This window comes from Nelumbo lutea, chromosome 1, assembly GCF_056320005.1.
Source record: "Nelumbo lutea isolate HS-2025 chromosome 1, American lotus-T2T, whole genome shotgun sequence".
Lineage (NCBI taxonomy): Eukaryota > Viridiplantae > Streptophyta > Magnoliopsida > Proteales > Nelumbonaceae > Nelumbo > Nelumbo lutea.
Window position 1 is genome coordinate 4349700 of NC_142684.1, and position 23826 is coordinate 4373525.

At 38.9% G+C, this 23826-nt stretch overlaps 1 protein-coding gene across 2 annotated transcripts in view; it reads left to right on the forward strand.

Annotated features, from left to right (window-relative positions):
- Positions 1-23826, forward strand: part of GCN2 (protein kinase family protein) — a 116154-nt gene that overhangs the window by 14763 nt on the left and 77565 nt on the right. For both annotated transcript variants that reach the window (XM_088964429.1, XM_088964428.1), the window contains 4 exons: positions 2747-2864; positions 3359-3413; positions 4405-4574; positions 22966-23150. In XM_088964429.1, coding sequence (XP_088820555.1) covers positions 2747-2864; positions 3359-3413; positions 4405-4574; positions 22966-23150 — 528 coding nt within the window. The remainder of the gene's footprint in view (positions 1-2746; positions 2865-3358; positions 3414-4404; positions 4575-22965; positions 23151-23826) is intronic.

Here is a 23826-nt window from a genome sequence, read left to right on the forward strand (position 1 = left end):
TTGGGTGACCTAACCACATGTTTCCAAATCTAAATGGAGTAGGACTTGCATTTCTCACCTCCTCCTTAAATTATAATAGGCCAAAGGTCAGAGGTCACCCTTAGAAGTGCTCTAGAGTTCTAATTCATCCAATGTTCTTCCCAATCATTTGAAAATAAGAATCTGTCCAACTTAGAACAAATTGGATTAAATTGGAGATTGGACCAAGTACAACAACTATGTGACAATGGGATCTCTTTAAGTTCATAGGTATCCACAAATTGATTAAATTTCCTCATACTCGTGGTTAACCTCTACTTAGGACTGTTTGTTTATTCCAAGAATCTGATTTCATTGAAATCACTTCCTAAGCCCCATGGCCCTTCCCACAATCCCCTTATGTCTACTAGTTCTTCCCATAACTTCCTCCTCTCTCTGTAGTCATTCGGCCCATACACATTGGTTAACACCCATTCAAATCCATCCTCCACTTGCCTAAACTTCAAGGAAACTGAAAATTGTCCTATCAATTCCTCCATACCTACAAGTACCTCATTCTTCCACATTCTCACAACACTCCCTGCAGACCCCCAAGAAGGTAAGGCCATCCAACTAATCCCCTTACCTCTCCATACACTCCTTGCCCATTTGATGTCAAATTCTGCTCTTTTAGTTTCCTGCAACAGTACCACATTTGGATCTATTTTCTTGATGGCCTCTTTTATTACTGCTCTCTTCCTTGCACTTCCCAGTCCTCTAATATTCTAACATATGATCCTCATTTATCTCTATTCTCCACCCCTTACAACACCCTCAGTTATTTCCTTTCCTCCTTTTCCCTCTAACACTATGGTTTTTATCTCCTTCCACAGTCTTTCAATTTACACCCCAATTTCTGCACAAACACTGCCACAGAGTCCTCACTTGTCAGCTCTCTTTTGTCTAACTTTCTATTTCTTTCTTTCTGACCTGTTTCCCTACCTCTACCTCCTTCCTCCTGAATTCCTTCTATACTAAACCCCTCTGCCCCTTCCTTTAGTAAATTATTCTCCTCAACTTCGTATATCAGGTTCTCAAGGATTTCCAGAATTCTGTTATTTCTTTTAGCTTCCTCTTCTCTTCCTACCTCTCTCTCCTAACCCTCCCTACCTCTATTGCTATCTCTTACCCCTTCTCACCTAAACAGGCTGCAACCTCTAGATTGGGATCAGTATCTGGCACCCAGGGCACAGAGCAAACATTAGTATCACAAACTGAATAGACACAATTACTTCGGTTATGTTGGGATAGGATAGGAGTGCTGGAACCGGAGGCAGAAACTGTCAGGCCCTGAATTGGAGTGTGAGAGTCATCTAACTCCTTGGCTCGGTTTTGATGAGTTTTCCAGTTTGCCTTCCCGTCTCCTTTGTTATACAGTGATCTCTTCCCTCACCCTCCTGTTTGTCCCTCACTACTGTATCCATGTCTTGCTTCTGGGAAGTCTCAGATAATTCCTTACACATCTCCTGTTTGGCATAATGATTTGGTAATGGAGCTTCTGAGTGTTAGTCAGAGTTTTTCCCCCCGGCATTAGGAATATGTTCCGCTCTGTTGATTGGCTCACAGCATGAGGCCTGTTCTTTGCAAAATACTTCTTCTGCTTCTTCTGTAAACAATGTAGCAAGATTTAGAGTTGCTGCAATCTCTTCCTCTGACATCTTTCGGGCTCGACACTTCCTATGCTGGACTGGTCATTAGAGTCTTCTTCCAAGTTGCAGTCTACCCAGCCCTCATTGATGCCCTCCTTCTCGTTGCATTCTCATGCGTACCTGGGATTTGGCCGATCCTTTGCTGATTCGCCCTCCCTAGGCATTTCAAAAACTGGGCGAGAAATCCACTGTAAGGAGCCTGTGATTTTCTCAGTCCGCCTGGTCGAAGCTGAAGCACCGTCGAAAGTCTTCCTCGAAGAAGAAGATAGACGATTTCTATCGTCTATAGCCCCCAACATCTTCTCCCGATCCACGTGCTCACTTAAACAGTCACGAGGATTGGGTTTCGACCCCTTGGTTGGACCGTTCTGTCCTCCTATTGGTTCAGAACTTCAGATAAACCGGCCCACACCAAATCTTTGACTGGTCCACCCCCTTTTTAACCACGTCAGAAAATGAAGCCCGGTCCCCTAAATTTTCAGTTAATTCAAAAAATTTCAAATTTTTCCTTTTAATGGATTGTGTGTTTTTTGGTTTTCCTCCACCGACTTTCCAGCTTCCCCTTGAGGCCTGTGCTGTTTTTCTCCCCATCTCCAACACCTGTGTGCCACACGTAACCCAACCCACCACGTCAGCATCGTCTTCTACCTTGGTTCTTCACCCCTAGAGCTCCACCTCTACATCTGAAACCAGCCAGACTCTATACCAAGCTCCGTCAGCAAGAACTTCGGTTGTTCTTGGGAGTGATTCTGGTTCCACCCCAGTAATCCTAACCTCTGCAGCTCGAAGATCTTGCAGCTGGACTTCCTCCATTGCCCCACCCAGCAGTTTTACTATGTTTCCCAGGTTTGCTTTGTTCCAAAGATGGAAGTCCTACCAGTTTTAGCAAGAAGCTTCTATTACATTCTTGGGAAAAGATACTTTTAACTTTTTCACAAATTTCTAGAAAACAGAAATAATCTTTCTGTTCATGATATGACTTGCGGTTTGGTTGTATTCAATTCAATCTTCTCTATGATTTACTATAAGATTATGATCTTTAAAACATACATTTACAGTTTTGTATTCCATACTAGCAGGTCATGGTGGTTTTGGTCATGTTGTTCTGTGCAAAAATAAACTAGATGGAAGGCAATATGCTGTGAAAAAGATACGTCTCAAGGACAGAAGTCTGCCTGTTAATAACAGAATACTGAGGTATACTTGTTTTATTGCAATTCAGCAAAAGGGATAAAGTCCAATGTATTTGCCTTTACAAGTTTTTTTTTTTTTGTTTTTTGTTTTTTTGCCCGTTTTGGATAGCAAAATGAAATGTTCTAAAAATGAAAAATGGTTACAATAGGTCAAGGGATGGAGCGATTTCGCCCAAACAGAATATAAAACATCCACTTACAAATAATTTAGACATCCAATACAAAGTCCAAAGAAGTCCAACTAAAAAAGAAGGTTTTTCATGTTAGTTTTTTGAACTTGAAGCTTAAATAAAAATACGTACATTGCATTTGGTCAAAGTAAAATCATTTGACTGTGTACTTGGTAGTTTACTTGGAATCAATAAATATTTGTTACCGATCAAAGATTCATCTAGCTGGAATATGGACTTCATATTATAATCATGTTTTTACACTTTCTTTCCTTCTTTTCTATAAGAAATATATTATTTGATATATTTTCTATGACAAGGTACTCAGGGAGGTAGCCACCCTTTCACGTTTGCAGCATCAACATGTTGTCCGTTACTATCAGGTTAGAGCTTTCTATACTGTTGTGAGTTACTTGTGTTCATTTTTTAGCTTTTGTGGTTCCAACCAGATGTGATTATTATTAATATTACTGTGTTATTCATGATGGATTTATATTTTCCTTTCTTTATTGAATTGCAAAAAGCAACTCCTGAATTCCTGATTAACTGGGAGCTTGTCAGTAGAGATATGAAGGGGGTTTAGGGATAGAGAGATTAGCTCACAGGAATTCCTCTTTGTTGGGGAAATTGTTATGGAGGTTCCCTATTGATTTGGACAAATTATGGCACATAGTCATCAAAGGTATTCATGGTATTAATCCAAACGGTTGGGATGCAAGAGCCATTTTGCTGTCCCCTTGGAAATCCATTATGGCCTTAACTTATTTATTGTCTCTCATCGGTTATGATGCTCTTGCATGGGTAGACTGGATATGGTCCTTCGGAATTTTTTTGCACAAAGTGGCATCTCTCAGACTTGAACCTCTGTTTTCATACTTGCCAGAGTGAGATTTTTCCATTACACGAAGTAATGGTGAAATCTTACACCTCTATTTTAATTTCTTTTGAACTTAAATGAATTTCTTTAATTTATTATAAGCAAAACTAACCTAACATCATGGGATTCTCTTAATGTGCATAACAGTTTTTCATACCAATTAATAAAGTTTATAATGTTAACAATCAATAAGAAAAAACCTAACCTTTTGAATAATGATCAAATCCTTCCTAAATATTTTGGTCATGTTGTTCTGTTGTTAGTTGGGAAGCTGTTCTGCCTTGTGTTTTTAGTCAAATCCTTCCTAACATTTGTTTTCTTATCAATTGGACAGTGTTAGACCATGCAAAAAATGGAAATTAATATTTTTAAGATTCTTGATGAATCTACTTGTTATAAGTTGAACATTCTGACTTCTATTTTTGAAATGTAAGAAAGTCAATTTTTTGCATTCTTTGACCTTAATCTAATGATTATTTATATGATTGAAAAAATAGGCCTGGATTGAAACACAAGTTGGTGGTTTTTATGGTGATTCGACTTTTGGTTCAAGAACTGGAGAAACCTCCAGTTGTAGCTACAATGGGGCAAATTCAACAAATGCGCTTGGGCCTGAGAATAGGCTAGAGTCCACATTTCTATACATACAAATGGAGTATTGCCCTCGGTATGCATTCTAGTTCCTTTTTGTTATGTAATAATACTATAAACATTATGATGATTTCTCAGTCCTCTTCTATCATTCAGAAACACTTTTATGCCTTGCTTAAATAAACCCATCCTATCAACACCATTGGAGGACATTGCATTCTTCATAGATTTCTGTCAAAATGATCATCATTCTCTGAAGTTGAGAAGTGTAATTTTCCACATCACTCCCTCTCCTCCAGACAATCTTCATCCATCACCTGGGATTTTCTTAACGTGTTGTGCACTACTTCCCTATGTTCAATTTCCACAATCTCCAGCCAAAATTATTTGGAAAACTTACAAAAAGTCTATACTCTCTTCCCCTTGCACCCAGGAGTAAGCAATAGGGAGACTCACAACATCAGTACTCAGGATGTGATGAGGGGTAAAATCAAAGTCTGAACTCTGTCCTGTCCAACTACTAATTCAACTCACTGCTTCACAACATGCTTCCTGTATTAATCAGCATCCATAAGACCTCTATATTCAAGAGCTTCTTGCTGATCCATCTCTTCTCCCATAACGCTGGAAGAGAAGAAAAATACATAGCAATGGGCCTCTCCCTTGTTCAATATTACTGACCTCTTGGCTAAGCTGATACACCCTATCCATAAATTACAAGCCTGAGAATAAGTGCTAATAATTCTCTCCCAAATATCCTTGGTAGTCGGTAGGAACATATTGTTACAGATCTGATCTGTACTGGTTTCAGTCCTAGAATAATAGAGAAAAAGAACAGAGGAGAAAGAGAAGAGATAGGAGAAAAAGCTTGGTTTGAACGAGAGAAAAGTTCATCTCTCAAGTCGGCCAGATATTATTTATGGGTTTCTGATAAAGTTCATATCTGTGTAGCTTTGAGGTTCAGAATAATAAAGGAAAAGAAATAAAAGTGAAAGAGTAGAAGGAAGAGAAAAGAAGAGAAGAAATAAGGTCTGGTTCGAACTAGAGTAATTTCTCTCTAGTTGACCAGTTTTATGTATAGTTTTCTAAACCAAAAGCACAGTGACTATTGTGCCCCTACTTAAGTGTGGGACACATCACTTAACTTAGAATCTACTTGTAATTACATCAAGCATATAATATAATGTAAATCAGGGGCGGAGCCAGGAATTTTTTATGAGGGGGGCCAACCATTGGGTGAAAAGTGAGGGGAGGAAACTAACTTACATATAAAAATGTATTGAGTGTGCAAATTTCTGGACCATAGGGGGGGCCATGGCTCCCCTGGGTCCCCCTAGCTCCGCTCCTGATGTAAATTGACCATACTACCCCTCTATAGCTGACTCTAACACTCCCCCTCAAGCTGGTGAGTATATGCCATATAGTCCCAGCTTGTTACATATGTAGTCCACTCTTCCCCGACTCAACCCTTTGGTGAACAAGTCTGCCCATTGATTTCTTGTGTTCACATATGTTGTATTTATCATTCCACTAAGCACCTTCTCTTTCACAAAGTGGCAATCAACTTCTATATGTTTTGTTTTTCACGAAAATTTAGATTAGAAGAGAGATGAAATTATGAACTGCAGCTTGGTTATCACAATATAGCTTCATAGGAGTGTCAATCAAGTACCCCATTTCCTCTAAGAGATTCTTCAATCACACTAGTTCACATGTTGTGTGTGCCACGGCTCTATGTTCATCTTCTGCACTGCTTCTTGCTACCACTGTCTGCTCCTTATTCTTCCATTTACCAAATTGCCCCCAAGAAAAGTGCAATACCCTGTAGTGGACCTTCTATTAGATATGGAACCGGCCTAACCAGCATCAGTGTATCCCTCTATGTCAAGGCTTCCTCCACTTTTATATAACAAGCCACAACTTGGAGCTCCCTTCAAGTACCGTACAATCCTTAGAACCGTATCCCAATGTGGGATTTGAGGATTCTGCATAAATTGACTCACTACACTAATTGCAAATGAAATATTGGGCCGAGTAATGGTTAAGTAGTTTAACTTGCCTACCATCCTATTACCTTCTAGGATTTTCAAACTCTTCACATGCATTAGTGTTTTAAAAGCGCAATGTGCAAAAAAATAACAAAATTGGTCTAAGGCGCAAGGTGAGGCATGTGCCTCTTTGAAACAAGGCGCAAAAATACAAAAAATGCTAAAAAATAAAAAAAAATGTTTGAAATTTCAAAAAAATCCAAAAAGTAAAAAAAATGCAAAAAATTCAAAAAATATTAAACATAAGTTTAAAAAATAAATGTTTTAAAAAACCTATTATCTAAAATTAAAATACATAATCATAACATGTAAAGCATATTCAATCTAAAATTAAAAAATAAAATCTAACATATAAAGCATTTTTAAGCATGTAAAACCCACAATCTCTTTTTTTCCTCAATTGCAATACTTCAAGTAGCTAATGTGATGTAAAATATATTGCACTCTTAATTCTATGAGTCACCTTTTAAGAAGATATTTTATTGGAATGAATGAATGAACACCCCGACCCAACTGTTAGGCTAAAAAAATCAAAAAGTGCAGAATTTTAAAAAGGCGCACGCCTGGGCTGAGGCACAAGGTGCACGCCTAGGCGCACCGAGCATGCGCCTTTTGAAAGGGGTGCGCCTAGGGCTTGGGTGAGGTGCATACCCTCAAATGCACCTCTCTTGTGCGCCTTGGCACACCTATTAATTCATTGACCTACCTCACTACTTAACTTGACATTTGGTTCCATGGATGTTGTGAGTTCTGCTGTAGTGGAATCAACCTCCTTGTGAATTCTCTGTCGTAAGTAATGCTGAGAAGCAGAACGCAAAGGAGGTGGCAAGGTAGGTGACATAGGGTGGTGGTCAAGCACAGGAGTAGACACAGGGTCTGGAACTGGGAGAGGAATAGACTGCTAACTCACTTCCCCAAAACACTCCCCCTGAGAAGGATTCTTTGAGAAGAAGTACGTGGATTAAAAAAATGTGACATCCATGGTAACATACTGGCTCCCAGAGACTGGATCATAGCAGCAGTACCCTTTCTGATTCTCTGCATATCCAAGGAAGACACATTTCTTTGCCTTGGGATCAAGCTTTGAGCAGTGAGGACCAAGGATATGTGCAAAGCAGACACACCCAAACACCCTGAGAGGAATATGAAACATTTCCCCTTGAGGAAAAAGGGACTGAATGGGGTGCTGAATCTAAGTATACGAGAGGGCACCCTATTAATCAGATATACTACTGTGAGAACTACATCACCCCAAAACCGAACTAGAATTGTAGATGTGATCATCATGCTTCTTGCAATCTCAACGATGTGTCTGTTCTTCCTTTCTGCAACACCATTTTGCTGTGGACTGTAGGGACAACTGCTCTGATGGACAACACCATATTCTAATAGATATGAGGCAAGGTGTCTTTCAAAATATTCTTTGGCATTGTCGGATTTGAACACCTTTATACTTGTTCCAAACTGTGTTAGTACCATCTGATGAAATTGCCTCACCAAGGATGGTACTTCATCGTGGGATCTCATCAAGTAAATCCAAGAGTATTGTGAGATCATCCACAAATAAGAGAAAATATCGATAGCCTCCCATAGAAGGAATATGGTAAGGGCCCCACAGATCCGAATGAATAACATCAAAAGAAGAAGAACATCTTTTATTACTAGGTTTAAATGATTGTCTACAATGCTTTCCAAGTTGACAACCTTCACACTCCAGACTTGACAAACTAACAAACTCAAAAAGTTTTGGAAACAAAAAACTCAAAGAAGAAAAAGGTAAATGGCCCAAACGATTATGCCAAAGCATAATTTGACCCACAGACCCTGACTCACCATCCCTGCTGACATGATGACTCTGATGAGGAGGAAGCACATCCAGGAGGTATATCCCATTCACTTCACGACCACTCCCAATCGTCCTCTTTGAATCCAGATCCTGTAAAATACAATGACTGGGAGAAAAAATTACTGAGCAGTTCAAGTTCTTAGTCAAACTATTAACATATAACAAATTAGTGCTCAATCTGGGAACATGAAGGACAGAGGGTAGAGAAATAGAATCACTAATCTTGACAGATCCCTTCCCAGCAATTGGAACATGGGATCCATCAGCCGTGGAGACCCTATCTCTGCCAGAACAAAGCTGGTAAGTTGAAAAAATAGTAGAGCTTTGGGTCATGTGCTATGAGGCTCCAAAATCTATAATCCAAGGAGGTCCCTCCTTACCTGAAGTAGAAACATAATTTGTAGTGACATGTGAACTACTTGTGTGAGCAAAGGAAGTAGAGTGGACTCCACCAGTGCCACCTATACCTTGCTGTCCGCTTGCGACTGAATTGGAACTGGCTGTATCCTACTGGTTCAGAAGTAGCCCATACCTCTCAAGTTCGGCCCTTACTGCAGCAACTACAACAAACTCTAGAGCAGCTGTAGTAGGAGGGGTTGGAATGTCACCAGTAACTGCCATGTGTGCATTTCCCTTCTTATTTTTCAATCTAGTTGGCACAAGATGTGGGTGAAGCTTCCAGCAAGTATCTCTTGTGTGTTTAAGCTTCTTACAATAGTCATAGATCAACTTTCTTTTATCTTCCTTATTGATTTCATTGCCACCCCGATCTCCACTTTGTTTAGGTTTCACAGCACTTACCATGGCAGACTGATCAGGAATAAGATTTTTCATCATCACATCTCTCTTGCACTTCTCCCCTGACACAAAGGCATGTGCCTGGGAGAGAGTAACACTGTCCTTGGAAAGAAGGTGCTGTCGTGCAATATCATACCTAGGATTAAGGCCAGCAAGAAATTCAAACACCCTATACTTCTCTAGATGTTTCTGATAGGGAGCTGCATCCTTAGTGGTTTCCCAAGCAAATGTCTCTAAATGGTCAATCTCCTGCCACAGGGTTTTAAGGGTTGAAAAATAGGCTGCAACAGGTCTATCTCCCTGCCTTGTAGAAATAATTTGACTTCTCAACTGATAAGCCCTAGCAACATTCTCCCTTTGTGAATAGGTTTCTACAATCCCATCCCATATTTCCTTAGCTGTATTTGCCTGTAAAAAAATTTTACTTATATGGGGCAACATGGAATTACACAACCAAGTCATCACCATATAATTCTCCTGTACCCACTGGGAGTTGCTAGTTTCGGGTTTCACCTCTTCACCAGTGATATACCCTAATTTCCCACGAGCACCAATGGCCATCTTTGCAGATTGTGACCATTCTAAGTAATTTGCACCATCCAACCTAACTGTAGTAATGGTCCCAGCCCCGAAAGGGTCTCCAACACCTCCTTCCACTGGTCCCATTTCACTCCCGAGCTTATTTTCAACTCCGTGGCCCTCCATGCTTCTCAAAAAAAAGTAAGTAAAGAAAATAACTGAAATTTGCAACATGATCAAACAAAACACTTTTTGGAACCAACAACACCTTTCTGGTGTCCTGGACTTTCTTCCCACAAAAGATTCCCTTTCTGTGGGACGGGAAAGAGAGAGAAGAGGCAGCCACTCTCTCTAGAAGCCTCCAAATCAGGCAGGACTTGAATCGCCCCTTACAAAAAACTCCAAGGAACCCTAAAAAATTAGGGTGCCACTTCCTACGTCAAAATTGAAGAGTCCAACAGAAATATGACTCTTCCCCTTTCTCCAGTTTTTCCTGATTTTGATGAGAAACCCTAGACCAGCTACAGGGCACACAGATCCACTAAAAAAATCCAAAAACTAGGCTTACCTGAGAGCTTCGATCAGCCTCTTAAATCACCATGCTGTCGGCCGATCTAGGGCTGCATGAGAGAACAACTTCAAGGAACCTTCGGCCCGCTTTGATACCATGTAGAAATCACTAATTGCAGATTTAGTCGAGTTTCTTGTGAAAGGAAAGAGGGGGAAGATGAAGATTTCAGCAGTAGAGAAGAAAGGAGAAGAAGAAAAGAGTAGGAAGTCAACCAGGATTGTAAAATTAACCCTAGTCGCCTACCTCTCATTATATTTATACTTAACTTAAAGGATGGGATATTACAAGGATGCCCGTAGTAGGGAGGCTACTAATATAGCTGAACAGTCACAACTTAAAAAAACATAAACTAATGGGCCTAAAGCCCAACAAATTCCTAACTAAATAAAAAACAACTCGGACCAACTCAACAAGTGTTTTAGCTGGTTTGGCACCCAACAACCCTCTCCGCTGGTAGATCAAGAACCTTGACACAAATTAATACCATACTTGGACTTTGCTACTTCTATCCCTAAGAAATATCTTAATTTACCAAGGTCCTTTGTTTGGAAGTGATCATGCAAGAAAGTCTTCAACCTATCAATCCCCAACCTGTCACTGCCAGTGATAACAATATCATCTACATATACCACCAATAAAATCTTCCCAACATTGGAATCATAGCTAAATATTGAAATGTTGACCTGACACTGTTTCATGCTAAATTTATTCACCACTTCGCTGAATCTGCCAAACCATGCACGGGGAGGCTGTTTAAGTCCATAAATAGCCTTCTTGAGTCTACACACCTTACCATCTTCCCCCTGAGCAACAAACCTTGGTGGTTGCTCCATATACACCTCCTCAAGTAGAGGGAAATCAAAACATGAACTGCGCCAATCTTGGCAACTGGGGAGAAGGTTTCTGTGTAGTCCATAGTTTTCAAGGCGCCTAGGCGCCTAGGCAACACCTAGGCGTTGGAATTTTAAAATGCTTGTTTTATTGAGTTTTTACTTTATATATGCTTTTATAAGTCATTTTATTGATTTTTTGTGCTAGCTAGCAATCATGTACACTAACTATTAACACTATAAATCATTCAAGTGAGTACAAATTTCATATAAAAATCTAAAAATATAAAATATTATCAATAAAAAGGAGTCTAAGGCAACTGCACTAAAAAACTAAACTAATAAAGTAATAATTAATAAATAGTTAAATACTAAAACAAATTTAAATTCAAAGAGTCAAAGACATACCTTTGACTTTGAAGTGAATGTTGAGCATTGCCCTTCTTGAGTGCTCTCTTTTCTCACTTTTCCTTTAACACACACACACACACACAAATCATTAATAAATTAAACAAAAAGCATTGTAAATTTACAATAAATGAACAAATAATAAAAGGAATCAAATCAAATACACATGACATAGACATACCTTGATTGAAATTTATCTATTCTAGGCATTTAAAGGAAGTAGGAACTAGGAAGTAGGAACCAAATCAAGCAATGAATAAAACCATAACAAAAAATAAATATGGCACGTATCCAATTCTCCAAAATCTCCACAAAAGGATTAAGGATAACAATTAACAAAACATGAAGTTTATAGATGATTGATAAAGAAAAATATCTAGCTAATTTCAGTATCTAGGTAATAAGAGCTCGCAACCCATCCACTAAATCCACCAACATCATCAACAACACAATCAACATCATCCACATCCTCATCGTCTTCATCTTCCCCATCAGGCTCTCCGATTTCATCTTCATTATCCTCAATGTTTCTATCCCACATTGAGTCTTCATCTTCTTCTTCTTGCATAACACTCTTTCCTTTGTCTTGTCCCCTACCATCGCCTCTTCCACGACCACCTCTAGCTCCGCTTCTATTTGCATGTGTATACACCGTATATGCACTTCTCCTCGGCCTATTTGCATCCTCAACAGTTTTAGTTGCTCCTATTGCTTCATCCACTTCATTCCATGTGAGGTCACCACCTTCATGAACGAGCTCATTTGATGGGTCTCTTCCAGTCAACCATTCACTATTCTCATCAACATCATCGAAGCAAATGGGATCAAATTGTTGTGGATTTTTGCACGTCTTGTCAAAAACCTCTCATGAAGACGTTGATTATATTGAACAAAGACAAGATCGTTAAGCCTCTTTTGATCAAGCCTGCTTCTCTTCTTGGTATGAATCTACATTCATAATTCATAATAAACAAAAATAAGAAGATTATAAAAATAAAATACTTTTACTTATATAATCAGAATTCATAAATCAATTAAAAAATAATAATAAAATTACTTACATGCTCAAAGGTGCTCCAATTACGCTCACAGGCAAAAGACGTACACATAAGACCTAAAGTCTGGCGTGCAATGTCCATAAGTATGCCACCAATCAACTACAAAGAACAAATTACAAATGAAGAAAAAATTAAATTAGAGAATACAAATTCAAAGGCAGCAATATAAAAAATTAACAAAAATAAGATTCTAGAGGTAATGAGGTATATCTTGGTTGTTTTGTTTCCCCGTTGTCTAATTGCCATTTCCTTAGAAAATGCACCACGAGCATGCTTATGTTCTTCCATTTGATGGAAGATCTTATCTTGAATTTCAATGTCACTCACCATTCTCTCAATACAATCTATAAAGCCCATTTCAAACTTCCCAATTAATGCTTCATCTTCAGCTTTTGCTTTATAAAAGAGGGCTGGATTGAGGAAGAAACTGCCAAGATGCAAAGGATGTTGCATCATATTATTCCAACGCCTGTCAAAAATTTCCGGAATGGGCTTATATTCTCTTTCTTTCCCACCAAAATTTGTTTTGATCTTTTCCCTTGCTTGTTCCATTGCAAAGTGGAAGTTCCCCATTGCAGATTTTTCATCCCCATCAACTAACCGTAAGACCTCCACAATTGGTTGGGAAGCTAAGAGGGCAGTCCTTACATTTTTCCAAAATGTTACTAAAAGAATAGTGCTTGAGACTCTTAAATCCTCTAGTTTGTTTGCCCATTTACTTCTATTCCACACATCACTAACAAATAAAGAACACAATGGCTCTTTGAAAGTGAACAAGCTTTGCAAAGTAGGAAATGATGTGGAAAACCTTGTAACAACACATCTAACAAGATCCCTCCCCTATGTTTTTTCCCTCATATAAGCAAGGAGAAGGGGATGTCTGTAGATAAAGGCCGTCACATGTCTTGCCTTGGCAATGCAATTCTTGATAGACTTCAATCCTCCAATATCCTCCAACATGAGGTCCAAATAATGAGCAGCGCAAGGTGTCCAAAATAAATTCTTTCTCTTTATCTTCAGAAGGTCTCCTGCAGCAATATAAGCATAGTGATTATCAGTAACCACTTGCACTACATGTTCTTCTCCTATTTCCTCAACAACCTTATCAATCAATTCATACAAATAAGCTGCATTGTGGATTTCATTGGAGGCATCAACTGATTTCAGGAAGAAAGTACCTTCGGGAGAATTCACCAAAAAGTTTATCAAACTTCTTTGCCTCTTATCTGTCCATCCATCAGACATAATAATGCAGCCATAAGTTCTCCAAGAGGCCTCATACTCCTTGTAAATCAATTTTGTTCTCTCAACTTCCCCTTTCAAGAGTGGCTCTCTCAACTCATGGTAACTTGGAGGTTTGTACCCAGACCCAAACTGTGCAATTGCTTCTACCATAATCTCAAAACTCATCAACTTTACTGTGTTGAAGGGTATTCCGGCTTGATAAAACCATTTTGCAACATATTCATTCACCTTTTCCCTTTCTTCCTTTCTTCCTTTTTCAACCGGATTTCTATGCTTATTTGCACCAATTGCCCAAATTTCCCCTTGTGCCTTGCCTCTACCACTTCTTTTGGACTTGGCCTCACAAAAGCATCCATGGGTCCTTTAACATTTTCTTTATTTTTTTCTGAAAACATGGGGTTTAATGGTGGTTGGGAACTCCTACTAGTTGAAATGGAGCCACCTACTTTCGCAGGTTGGTTTCTTTCATGATGAGATTCTCTCACAAACCATTTGCTCCCATGGCCCATAACTGTCCACTGCAAAATCACTTAACAGCTTCTTCCTCTTATTTTTGCACATGTATTCTTGCATCTCCTTTGCAATACTCGTTGTGGTTTTTGGACACTTGGTAACATCCCCAAATCCTCTAATTAAATGCTGTTTTACTCTTTTAATTCCTCCTTTGACAATCTTTCCACACAATGAATATGTAATCACATTTTTGTTCTCTAAATCATGACAATATGCATACTTCCATGCTGGATCTTTTGACTGGGCCTTATTCTTAGTACCAGATCTAGAAGTGTTTTGATTTGCCTTGTTTGCCATTATCTAATGATTAATGAAAATAAAAACAAATCAGCATTCAGCAATGACATATCAGTAATGAATCAATGATATAATCAACAATGACATATTAGTATTCAGAAATTAATAAATTAATCAACAATGACATATTAGTTTTCAGTAATTAATAATTAATAAATAAAAATAATCAGACTAATCAGTCATACAATCACTGAATCAGCCATACAAAATTTGAATGAAAAGAACAAGCAGCCGTAACCATTTGATTCAAGTTTCAGATTCAAGACATTTAATTTAGCCAAGGTTCAAAATATCGATATGCCCGATACACCGGTAGGGGCGTATCGGGCATTTCAGTACTTGTTGTTTTATTACTTGTTTTTTTATTATTTTTTTCAAAACTGGTTCAGGGGAGCCGGTCTAGGACCCCTCCATCCCCTGAACCGGTCAGACCCCCAATACACCCACTGTAGGGGTGTATCGGAAGGGTCCCGGAACGATACGTATCGGCCGATACGTAACGATACTTTGAGCCTTGAATTCAGCCATAAAAAATCAGCCACATAATTATAATTATATATATTAATGATATAAAAAACTGAATGGGATTATGAGAAGAAGCAGCCGCCATAACCTTTCGATTCAAGTTTCAGATTCAGCCATAAAAAATCATCCACATAATTATAATTATATATATTAATGATATAAAAAAATGGAATGATAAGAAGAAGCAGCCATAACCATTTAATTCAAGTTTCAGATTCAAGACATTTAATTCAGTCATAAAAAATCAGCCACATTCACATAATTATATATATTAATGAAATGATACAAAAAAAATTGAATGAGAAGAAGAAGAATTAAAGAAGAAGAAGAAGAAGAAGGAGAAGAAGAAGAAGAAGAAGGAGAAGAAGAAGAAGAATTAAAGAACTGATGAGTATAGGGAGGAGGAGGACTGATGAGTATAGGGACGGAGCCCCTGTTTTTTTCGAAAAAAAAGGACTATCGAAGTGGCGAGCCCCTGCTTTTCGACTGAAATCTGAAAAGAAGAAGAAGAAGAGAACTACTTGCTCGAACTAAGGTGTGAGCGCGAGTTCGATGGAGCTGGGCTGCTCGAGCTTCCACAGTTCGCCTGTTCGGTTCTCCTCTCTCTCCAGTCAAACCAAAACCCTTCTCAAGAAAGAACATAGAAATTAGTTTGGTGTATAAATTATGTCTTAAACTTTTAATACTTAAATTGATAGAGTGTAAGAGGTTTATTTTAAAAGAATACAACAACCAATGAATATTAAACATTTAAACTAATAAATGTAAAAAAAATATTTTAGATGCATTAGGCCCGCCTTGTATGTAGGCGCCCGCCTAAGTCTCTGGGCGGGTGCCTAGTGCACAAAACATTTGGCGTTTGGGCAAGGTGACCTTCAAAAACCGCCTAGTCGCCTAGGCGGCGCCTAGACAACTATGGTGTAGTCTATACCATACATCTGTGAATAACCTTTGGCAACCAACTGAGCTTTCAACCACTCAACACTCCCATTTGGTAAATACTTAACAGTGTATACCCACTTACATCCTACAACATGCTTATTAGGCGGAAGAGTGATGAGATCCAACTTATGATTACAAGCTAGAGCCGAGAGTTCTTCTTCCATTGCTTGGTGCCATCCTGGAGAGGTAAGGGTTTCCTAGACATCCCTAGGAATAGAAACAGAGGATAACATAGAAATAAACTGTCAATGGGAAATAGAAAGGTGAGATACATGAACATAATTTGAAATGGGATGAAGAGTGCAACTGCGTTTACCTTTTCGCAAGACAATAGGGAGATCAAGGTCAGAAACAAGGGGGTAGGGGTGGGGTTGGGTCGGGAACAATTGCTGGATCTGTCGACGGTGAAGGAGCTAGAGGAGCCAGTACACGATGATGCATATACACTTACTGGATGGGTGATCGTTCAACAGGAAGCTGCATTGAAGGCGAGACTTGGTCACAACTGGAACAAGAGGAATGGGGGTCCTCAATGGGAAATAGAAGTGGAAGCGGAGGAAGAGAAGAGACACCTGACCCAGAGAAAAATGGAACAAACTCAATGAATGTAACATTGGAACATACAAAAGAATGTTGAGAGTTGGAGTTATAACACTTGTACAATTTTTGAGTTCTAAAATAGCCAAGGAAGATACATGTAGTGGATTGAGCATCTAATTTGTCCATCCTAGGCCCAAGATTATGGACAAAACACATACACCCCAAAACCCTAGGGGTAAGAGGAAAATGAGGCAAAGTAGGAAACAAAACAGAGAATGGAGAATGACCCTCAAGGATAAACATGGGCATGCGATTAATAAGGAAACAAGATGTAAGCATGCATCACTTCGAAAGCGTTTGGGTGTTGAGGGGTGTAGGTACATGAGGTTTGATGGATAATGCCATGTTGTTCCAAATATTATTGGAATGGTGTGTAAAAATATTTTTAGCCATTATCAGAGTGAAGAATTTTAATGTGTACACCAAATTGATTGTGAATATCAACATAAAACTTTTGAAAAATGGAAAACAATTCACTCATTTCTTTCATAAGGTAAAGCCATGTCATCCTTGAATAATCATATCAACAAAAATTACAAAGTACTTGTAACCATTATATGACGCTACTTTATTTGGACCCCAAATGTTTCCCAAACTGACATGACTCGTAATCCAAAGTAGAAAGACGACTCAAGGATGGAACAAGTAACTTAAGTGCTTTAAGGGACGGATGACCAAGTTTGTGCCACTAAAGAGGAGAAAGATATTTGAAGGGCTATTGTCGAACCACCTCCATCAAGATAATACAGTCCACTAGCTTCATACCCTCCACCAATCTTCATCCCCGTCTTTGAGATCCTAAAAAACAGAAGAAGGGTAAACTGTGATAGAGCAATTAAGAGACTTGGTCAATTTACTAATAGACATAAAATTAAAGGGAAAATTGGAAACATACAAAACCGAGGATAGGGATAATGAATCTATGTCAACATTACCAACACTACATACGGAAGATGTGGAACCATTAGAAAAGGTAACAGAGTGTGATGTGGAGGACTGAGAAAGGGAGGAAAACACACCTGGAGTCCCAGTCATATGATTGGAAGCTCTAAAATCGATAACCCAATGGGAAGTTTGGATACCAGACAAGCTATGCCTGAGTGTGCGAGGGTAGCTGTATTTTGTTGAGAGGTAGCCTGAATGAACCATTCATACTCATCACATTGGACACTCATCATATCTTTCTTGGAGGCATCCGTAGATATAGAGGGCATCTAATCAACTTGTTGAGTTTCTTGTCTCGAACCACCAATAGTAGCCACTGCATGATTTGCCCAGTTTGAAGGTGGGCCATGTAGATCATAACAAAAATTGATAGTATGTCCTTCCATATCACAATGTGTACACCTCATCGGACCATTACTACGTCCTCTGCCACGGGCTCTCCCTGAATCTTGGTCTCCAATATGACTACCACCACGACTGTGCATGTGTCCACAACCACCACGACTATACATGGGTCCACCATCACCACGACTTGGCTGAACTTCTCGAGCTCCTCCTCTACCTCCATGACCTCCCCCTCTTGTTACTGCAAATGCAGGCCTATCTGATATGGTGGTGTTCTTCGTAGGTCCAATCGAGATACTCCGGAGATGGGCAAACACCTCTTCAAGAGAGGGAAGGGAAAACTCACCTAGTATCTGTGCTCTCACCGGTTCATATTCAGACTTAAATCCTACTAAAAATCTAGTTATATCAAGTTGTTCTCTCTATTGTTGTTGAATTTTGACATCAGATGTAAGGGGATGATACACATTCAACTCATTCAGTAGATTTCTCATACTAGCAATAATACTCTTTAAGACTTTGATTACCCTGTTGCATATTAAATTATTCTTGGTAAAGTTGGTATACTCTAGTAGTATTGTCTTGTCCAGAATAAAGCTTCTTTGCATGATCCCAAACCTCCTTGGCTATATCTAAGAACATAATGTTCACACTAATCTTAGGTTCCATACTATTCCATAACCATGTCATAATTTGTGCATTTTCTTGTTCCCACTCATCGGACCCCTAAGAATCAGTTGAGGGTTTATCTTCCTTCACATGCTTCACCTTCTTCTTAGCTTTCGGAAAAACTTCAACAGATTTAGCCCAAAGCACATAATTCTCACCATTCAGTTTGATAAGTGTCATCTGCACTGCACATTCAGATAATCAGAGGGAACTATTACACTAGACTTGTATTCACTGTTGTCTCCCATAGCTGCCAAAAAAAATTCTATCACTAGTCTGTCACTCCACCTCACTAACTAGTCGCCACACTGTACACCAATGGCTGTTTATTGCTAGAACACTTACTGTCACAGGTTTCAGCAACAACACTCACTGTTGTTCACCACTTTTAGCAACAACAACACTGCTGTCTTCCACTTTTAGCACCATAAACCACCCAAATACACCTCACATATATAGCACTAGGATCTGACTTGCACTCGTCAGTCCCCACACTACTGAAACCAGCCCTCTTTGAACCATCAAATAAAGGGGTTTTCTACCAACCACATGAAACAACCACAACACCACCCATTGGAGGCATGAAAACCTCTAGGAATAAAAAATGACCACTCCTTTTCAGCCCCTCTGTTAATCTCCAATCCACCGGTGAGAAATCTGCAAAAACCTAGGGTAATGGGCACTGAAAAAAAAATTGGGTTGATTTGAATTGATTATAACAGCTCTGATACCATGTTCATATTTGTGTAGCTTTTAGGCTCAAAATGATAAAGGAAAGAAACAGAAGTGAAAGAGTAGAAGGAAGAGAGGAGAAAAGAAGAGGAGAGAAGGAGAAGAAATAAGGTCTGATTCAGACTAGAGTAATTTCTCTCTAGTTGATCAGTTTTATCTATAGTTTTCTAAACCAAAAGCAGAATGACTATTGTGCCCCCACTTAAGTGTGGGACACATCACTTAGAATCTACTTGTAATTACATCAAGCATATAACATAATGTAAATTGACTATACCACCCCTCTACAGTCGGCTCAAACAGTTTGTAATTAGAGTTACAAAGACATTTATGTCCCTAATTAAGAATGGGACATAACACTTAAAACAAAACATAAAAGACATTACACTACACACTTAATATAAGATAAATGACCAAACTACCCCTTAACAGCCGACTCTAAAACTCCCCCTCGAGCTGGTGAATATATGTCATATAGTCCCAGCTTGTTACACATGTAATCTACTCTTCCCTAATTCAACCTTTTGGTGAACAAATCTACCCATTGACTTCCTATGTTTACATATGCGGTACCTATTACTCCACTGAGCACCTGTTGTCTCACAAAGTGACAAGCAACTTCTATATGTTTTGTTCCCTCATTGAAAACTGAATTAGAAGAAATGTGGACTGCAGATTGGTTGTCACAATACAGCTTCATAGGGTTATCAATTGAGTACCCCATTTCCTGTAAGAGGTTCTTCAACCATACTAGTTCACATATAGTGTGTGTCATGGTTATATATTCAGCTTTAGCTTTTCCTTTTGCCATCATAGTCTGCTTATTGTTCTTCCATGTCACCAAATTGCCCCCAAGAAAGGCGCAATATCCTATAATGGACCTTCTACCAGATATTGAATTGGCCCAATCAGCATCTGTGTAGCCTTCTATCTCAAGACTTCCTCCACTCTTGTATAACAAGCCACGACCTGGAACTCCCTTGAAATACCACACAATCCTTAAAACTGCATCCCAATGTGTAACTTGAGGATTCTACATAAACTAACTTACCACACTAACTGCAAATGATATGTTTGGCTGAGTAATGGTCAGATAATTTAACTTACCCACTAATCTCCGGTACCTTCCAAGATCTTGGAACTCCTCACCTACATCACTACTAAACTTGACATTTGGCTCCATGGATGTTTCAGCTGGTTTGGCACCCAATAAGCCTATCTCCTCTAATAAGTCAAGACCATACTTCCTTTGGCACAGATTAATACCATGCTTAGAACTTGCTACCTCTATCCCCAAGAAATATTTTAGTTTACCAAGATCCTTTGTTTGGAGTGATTATGCAGAAAGGTCTTCAATCCATTGATCCCCATCCTGCCACTACTAGTAATAACAATGTCATCTACATAAACCACCAACAAAATCTTTCCAACATCCAAGTCATAGCTAAATATTGGATGATCAACCTAACATTGTCTCATGCCAACTTCTTTCACCATTTCACTGAATCTATCAAACCATGCACGTGGAAACTGTTTAAGTCCATAAACGGCCTTCTTGAGTCTACACACCTTACCATCCTCCCCCTAAGCAATAAACCCTAGTGGTTGGTTCCATATAAACCTCCTCAAGAAGGTCACCATTTTAAAAGGCATTCTTGATGTCGAGTTGAAATAAGTGCCAATCATATATAGCAGCTAGGGTTATCAAACCATAGATGGAGCCAATCTTAGCAACAGGATAGAAGGTCTTTGTACAGTCAATGCCATATAATTGTGAATAACCTTTTGCAACCAACTGAGCCTTCAATTGTTCTACACTACTATCTAGTAAGTACTTGATAGTGTATACCCACTTACAACCTACAACATGCTTGCTAGGAAGAAGAGTGGTGAAATCCCACGTGTGATTATGAGCTAGAGATGAAAATTTTTCTTCCATTGCTTGGCGGCACCCTAGAGAGGTAAGCACTTCCTGAACATTTTTAGGAAAAGAAATAGAAGATAGTAGAGAAACAAATTGTTGATGGGAGGCAGAAAGGTGAGACATAGAAACATAATTAGAAATGGGATGAAGAGTGCAATTGCGTTTACCCATTTGCAATGCAATGGGAAGGTCAAGGTCAAAAAGAGGGGGTGGGGCTGGTGCGGAAACAAATTTTTGATCTATTGGCAAAGAAGAAATTGGAGGGGTCGGTACATGTCGATGCATATACACTTTTCTGATTGGTGGTCGTTCAATAGGAAGCTGCACTGGTGGTGAGGGCTTAGTCACAATTGAAACAAGAAAAGTGGGGTCCTCAACTAGAACAGGAAGTGGAGGTGGAGAAGAATGAGTGACATAAGACTCGGAGGAAAACAAAACAAACTCAATGAAAGTAACATCTGGACAAACAAAAGAACATCGGGAACTGGGATTATAACACTTATACCCTTTCTGGGTCCTAGAATATTGTGCATCTAATTTGTCCATCCCAGGCCCAAGATTATGAACAAAACACAAACATCTAAAAACCCTAAGAGAGAGGGAAATGAGACAAAGTGGGGAAGAAAACAAAGAAGGGAGAATGACCTTATAGGATAGACATGGGCATCCAATTAATAAGGAAGCAGATGTAAGCACAACACCACTCCAAAATGTTTGGGTACATTCATATTGTGCAAAAGGGACCAAGTAGTTTCTAAAAGATGGCAATTCTTTCTCTCAGCCACCCCATTTTGTCGGGGGTGTAAGTAGATGAAGTTTGATGGATAATGCCATGTTGGAAATTCAGCATGAAATTTACCAAACTGAGTGTGAAATTCAGCATGAAATTGTTGGAAAATGGAAAACAATTCACTCTTTTCTTTCATAAGATAAAGCCATGTCATCCTTGAATAATCATCAACAAAAATTACAAAATTCTTGTAATCATTGTATAACACTATTTTATTTGGACCGCAAATGTTCGAATGGATCAAAGAAAAAGGACACATGACGTACGACTATCAACCCTAGGACTAAAGGGAACACGATGGTATTTCCCATAATGACATGACTCACATTCCAAAGTAGAAAGATGACTCAACGATGGAACGAGTAACTTAAGTACCTTAAGTAGAAAGATGACTCACAAATAGAAGATGTGGAGCCATTAGCAAGAGTAATTGTGTGAGATGTAGAGGACTGAGAAAGAGAAAAAACACACTTGGAGTCCCAGTCATATGATTGGAAGCTCTAGAGTCGATAATCCAATGGGAGGGTTTGGATGATAGACAAGGCAAGGGTAGCTGTGTTTTGCTGTGAGGTAGCTTGGAGTAACTGGCTAACTGCTCATACTCATCACGTGGAACACTCATCATTTCTTTCCTGGAGGCATTTGTAGATGTAGGTGTCTGATCAACTTGCTGAATTTCATCTCTTTTACCACCACCACTAGCCACTGCATGATTAGCCCAAGTTATGGTAGGATAAATAAATGCTTGTCAATGAAAATCTTTGTTATACATGAAGAGGTTCACCTACAACTGTTGACATTGACAAACACTTCTCTCTCAACATTGTTTTGTTGCCTAATAATATTTTCTATTTTTTTTTAGGACATTACGCCAAAAGTTTGAATCATATAATGATTTTGAGAAGGAGTCTGCATGGCATTTGTTTCGTCAAATTGTAGAAGGGTTGGCACACATTCATGCACAAGGAATTATTCATCGTGATCTGACACCAAACAACATATTTTTTGACGCGCGGAATGATATTAAAATTGGTGATTTTGGTCTTGGTAAGATCTACTTGTTCTTTTCTTCTTGTTTCTTATGTATTTTTTATTAGAATACCTTTATGCTAATGTTGTTAAATCCAGTTGTTAAGTGTAAGATTTTGACATTCGGAACTTTTCATATGATATGCATGGTGGTAATGAATAAATATCATGGCTGTATATTGATACTCAAGTAAATGCAAGATATCTTGCAGAAATCATTCCATCTTGGAATAGTTGTCACTTTTACTAAGGTGAATCTAGGTGGAAAGTAGTCTCCATGTTGCCTTTGACCAGGCAACCACCTGGGCATGACATAAATGATACATTTCCAAAAAAGTGAGGAAAGTTTGGTGTATTCCTATTTGAAGTAGTGATTGGGATGATAATTTTATGATTTTTAGGATCTCAAGATAGTAAAGAAGATTTTGATACTAGGGATGATCACCGAAAATGACCACTGGAGACCATAGTGAAGGTGATAAGGAAAATTTCCAAGTCAGGATGAATTGTAAGGGTCGTGCAATTCCTCCATGGGTCAGGACAGAGGTAGATACTACCATACTGGTCAGCTATAGGTGCAGTGAACCATAAATCAATGGTAGCTTCACAAGAAATGGAAAAAGTACGACAAGGTGGCAGATGAACTTCTCTTTTTTTTTTTTTTTTATCAACAGAGGAACTTCTCCTCTCTTCT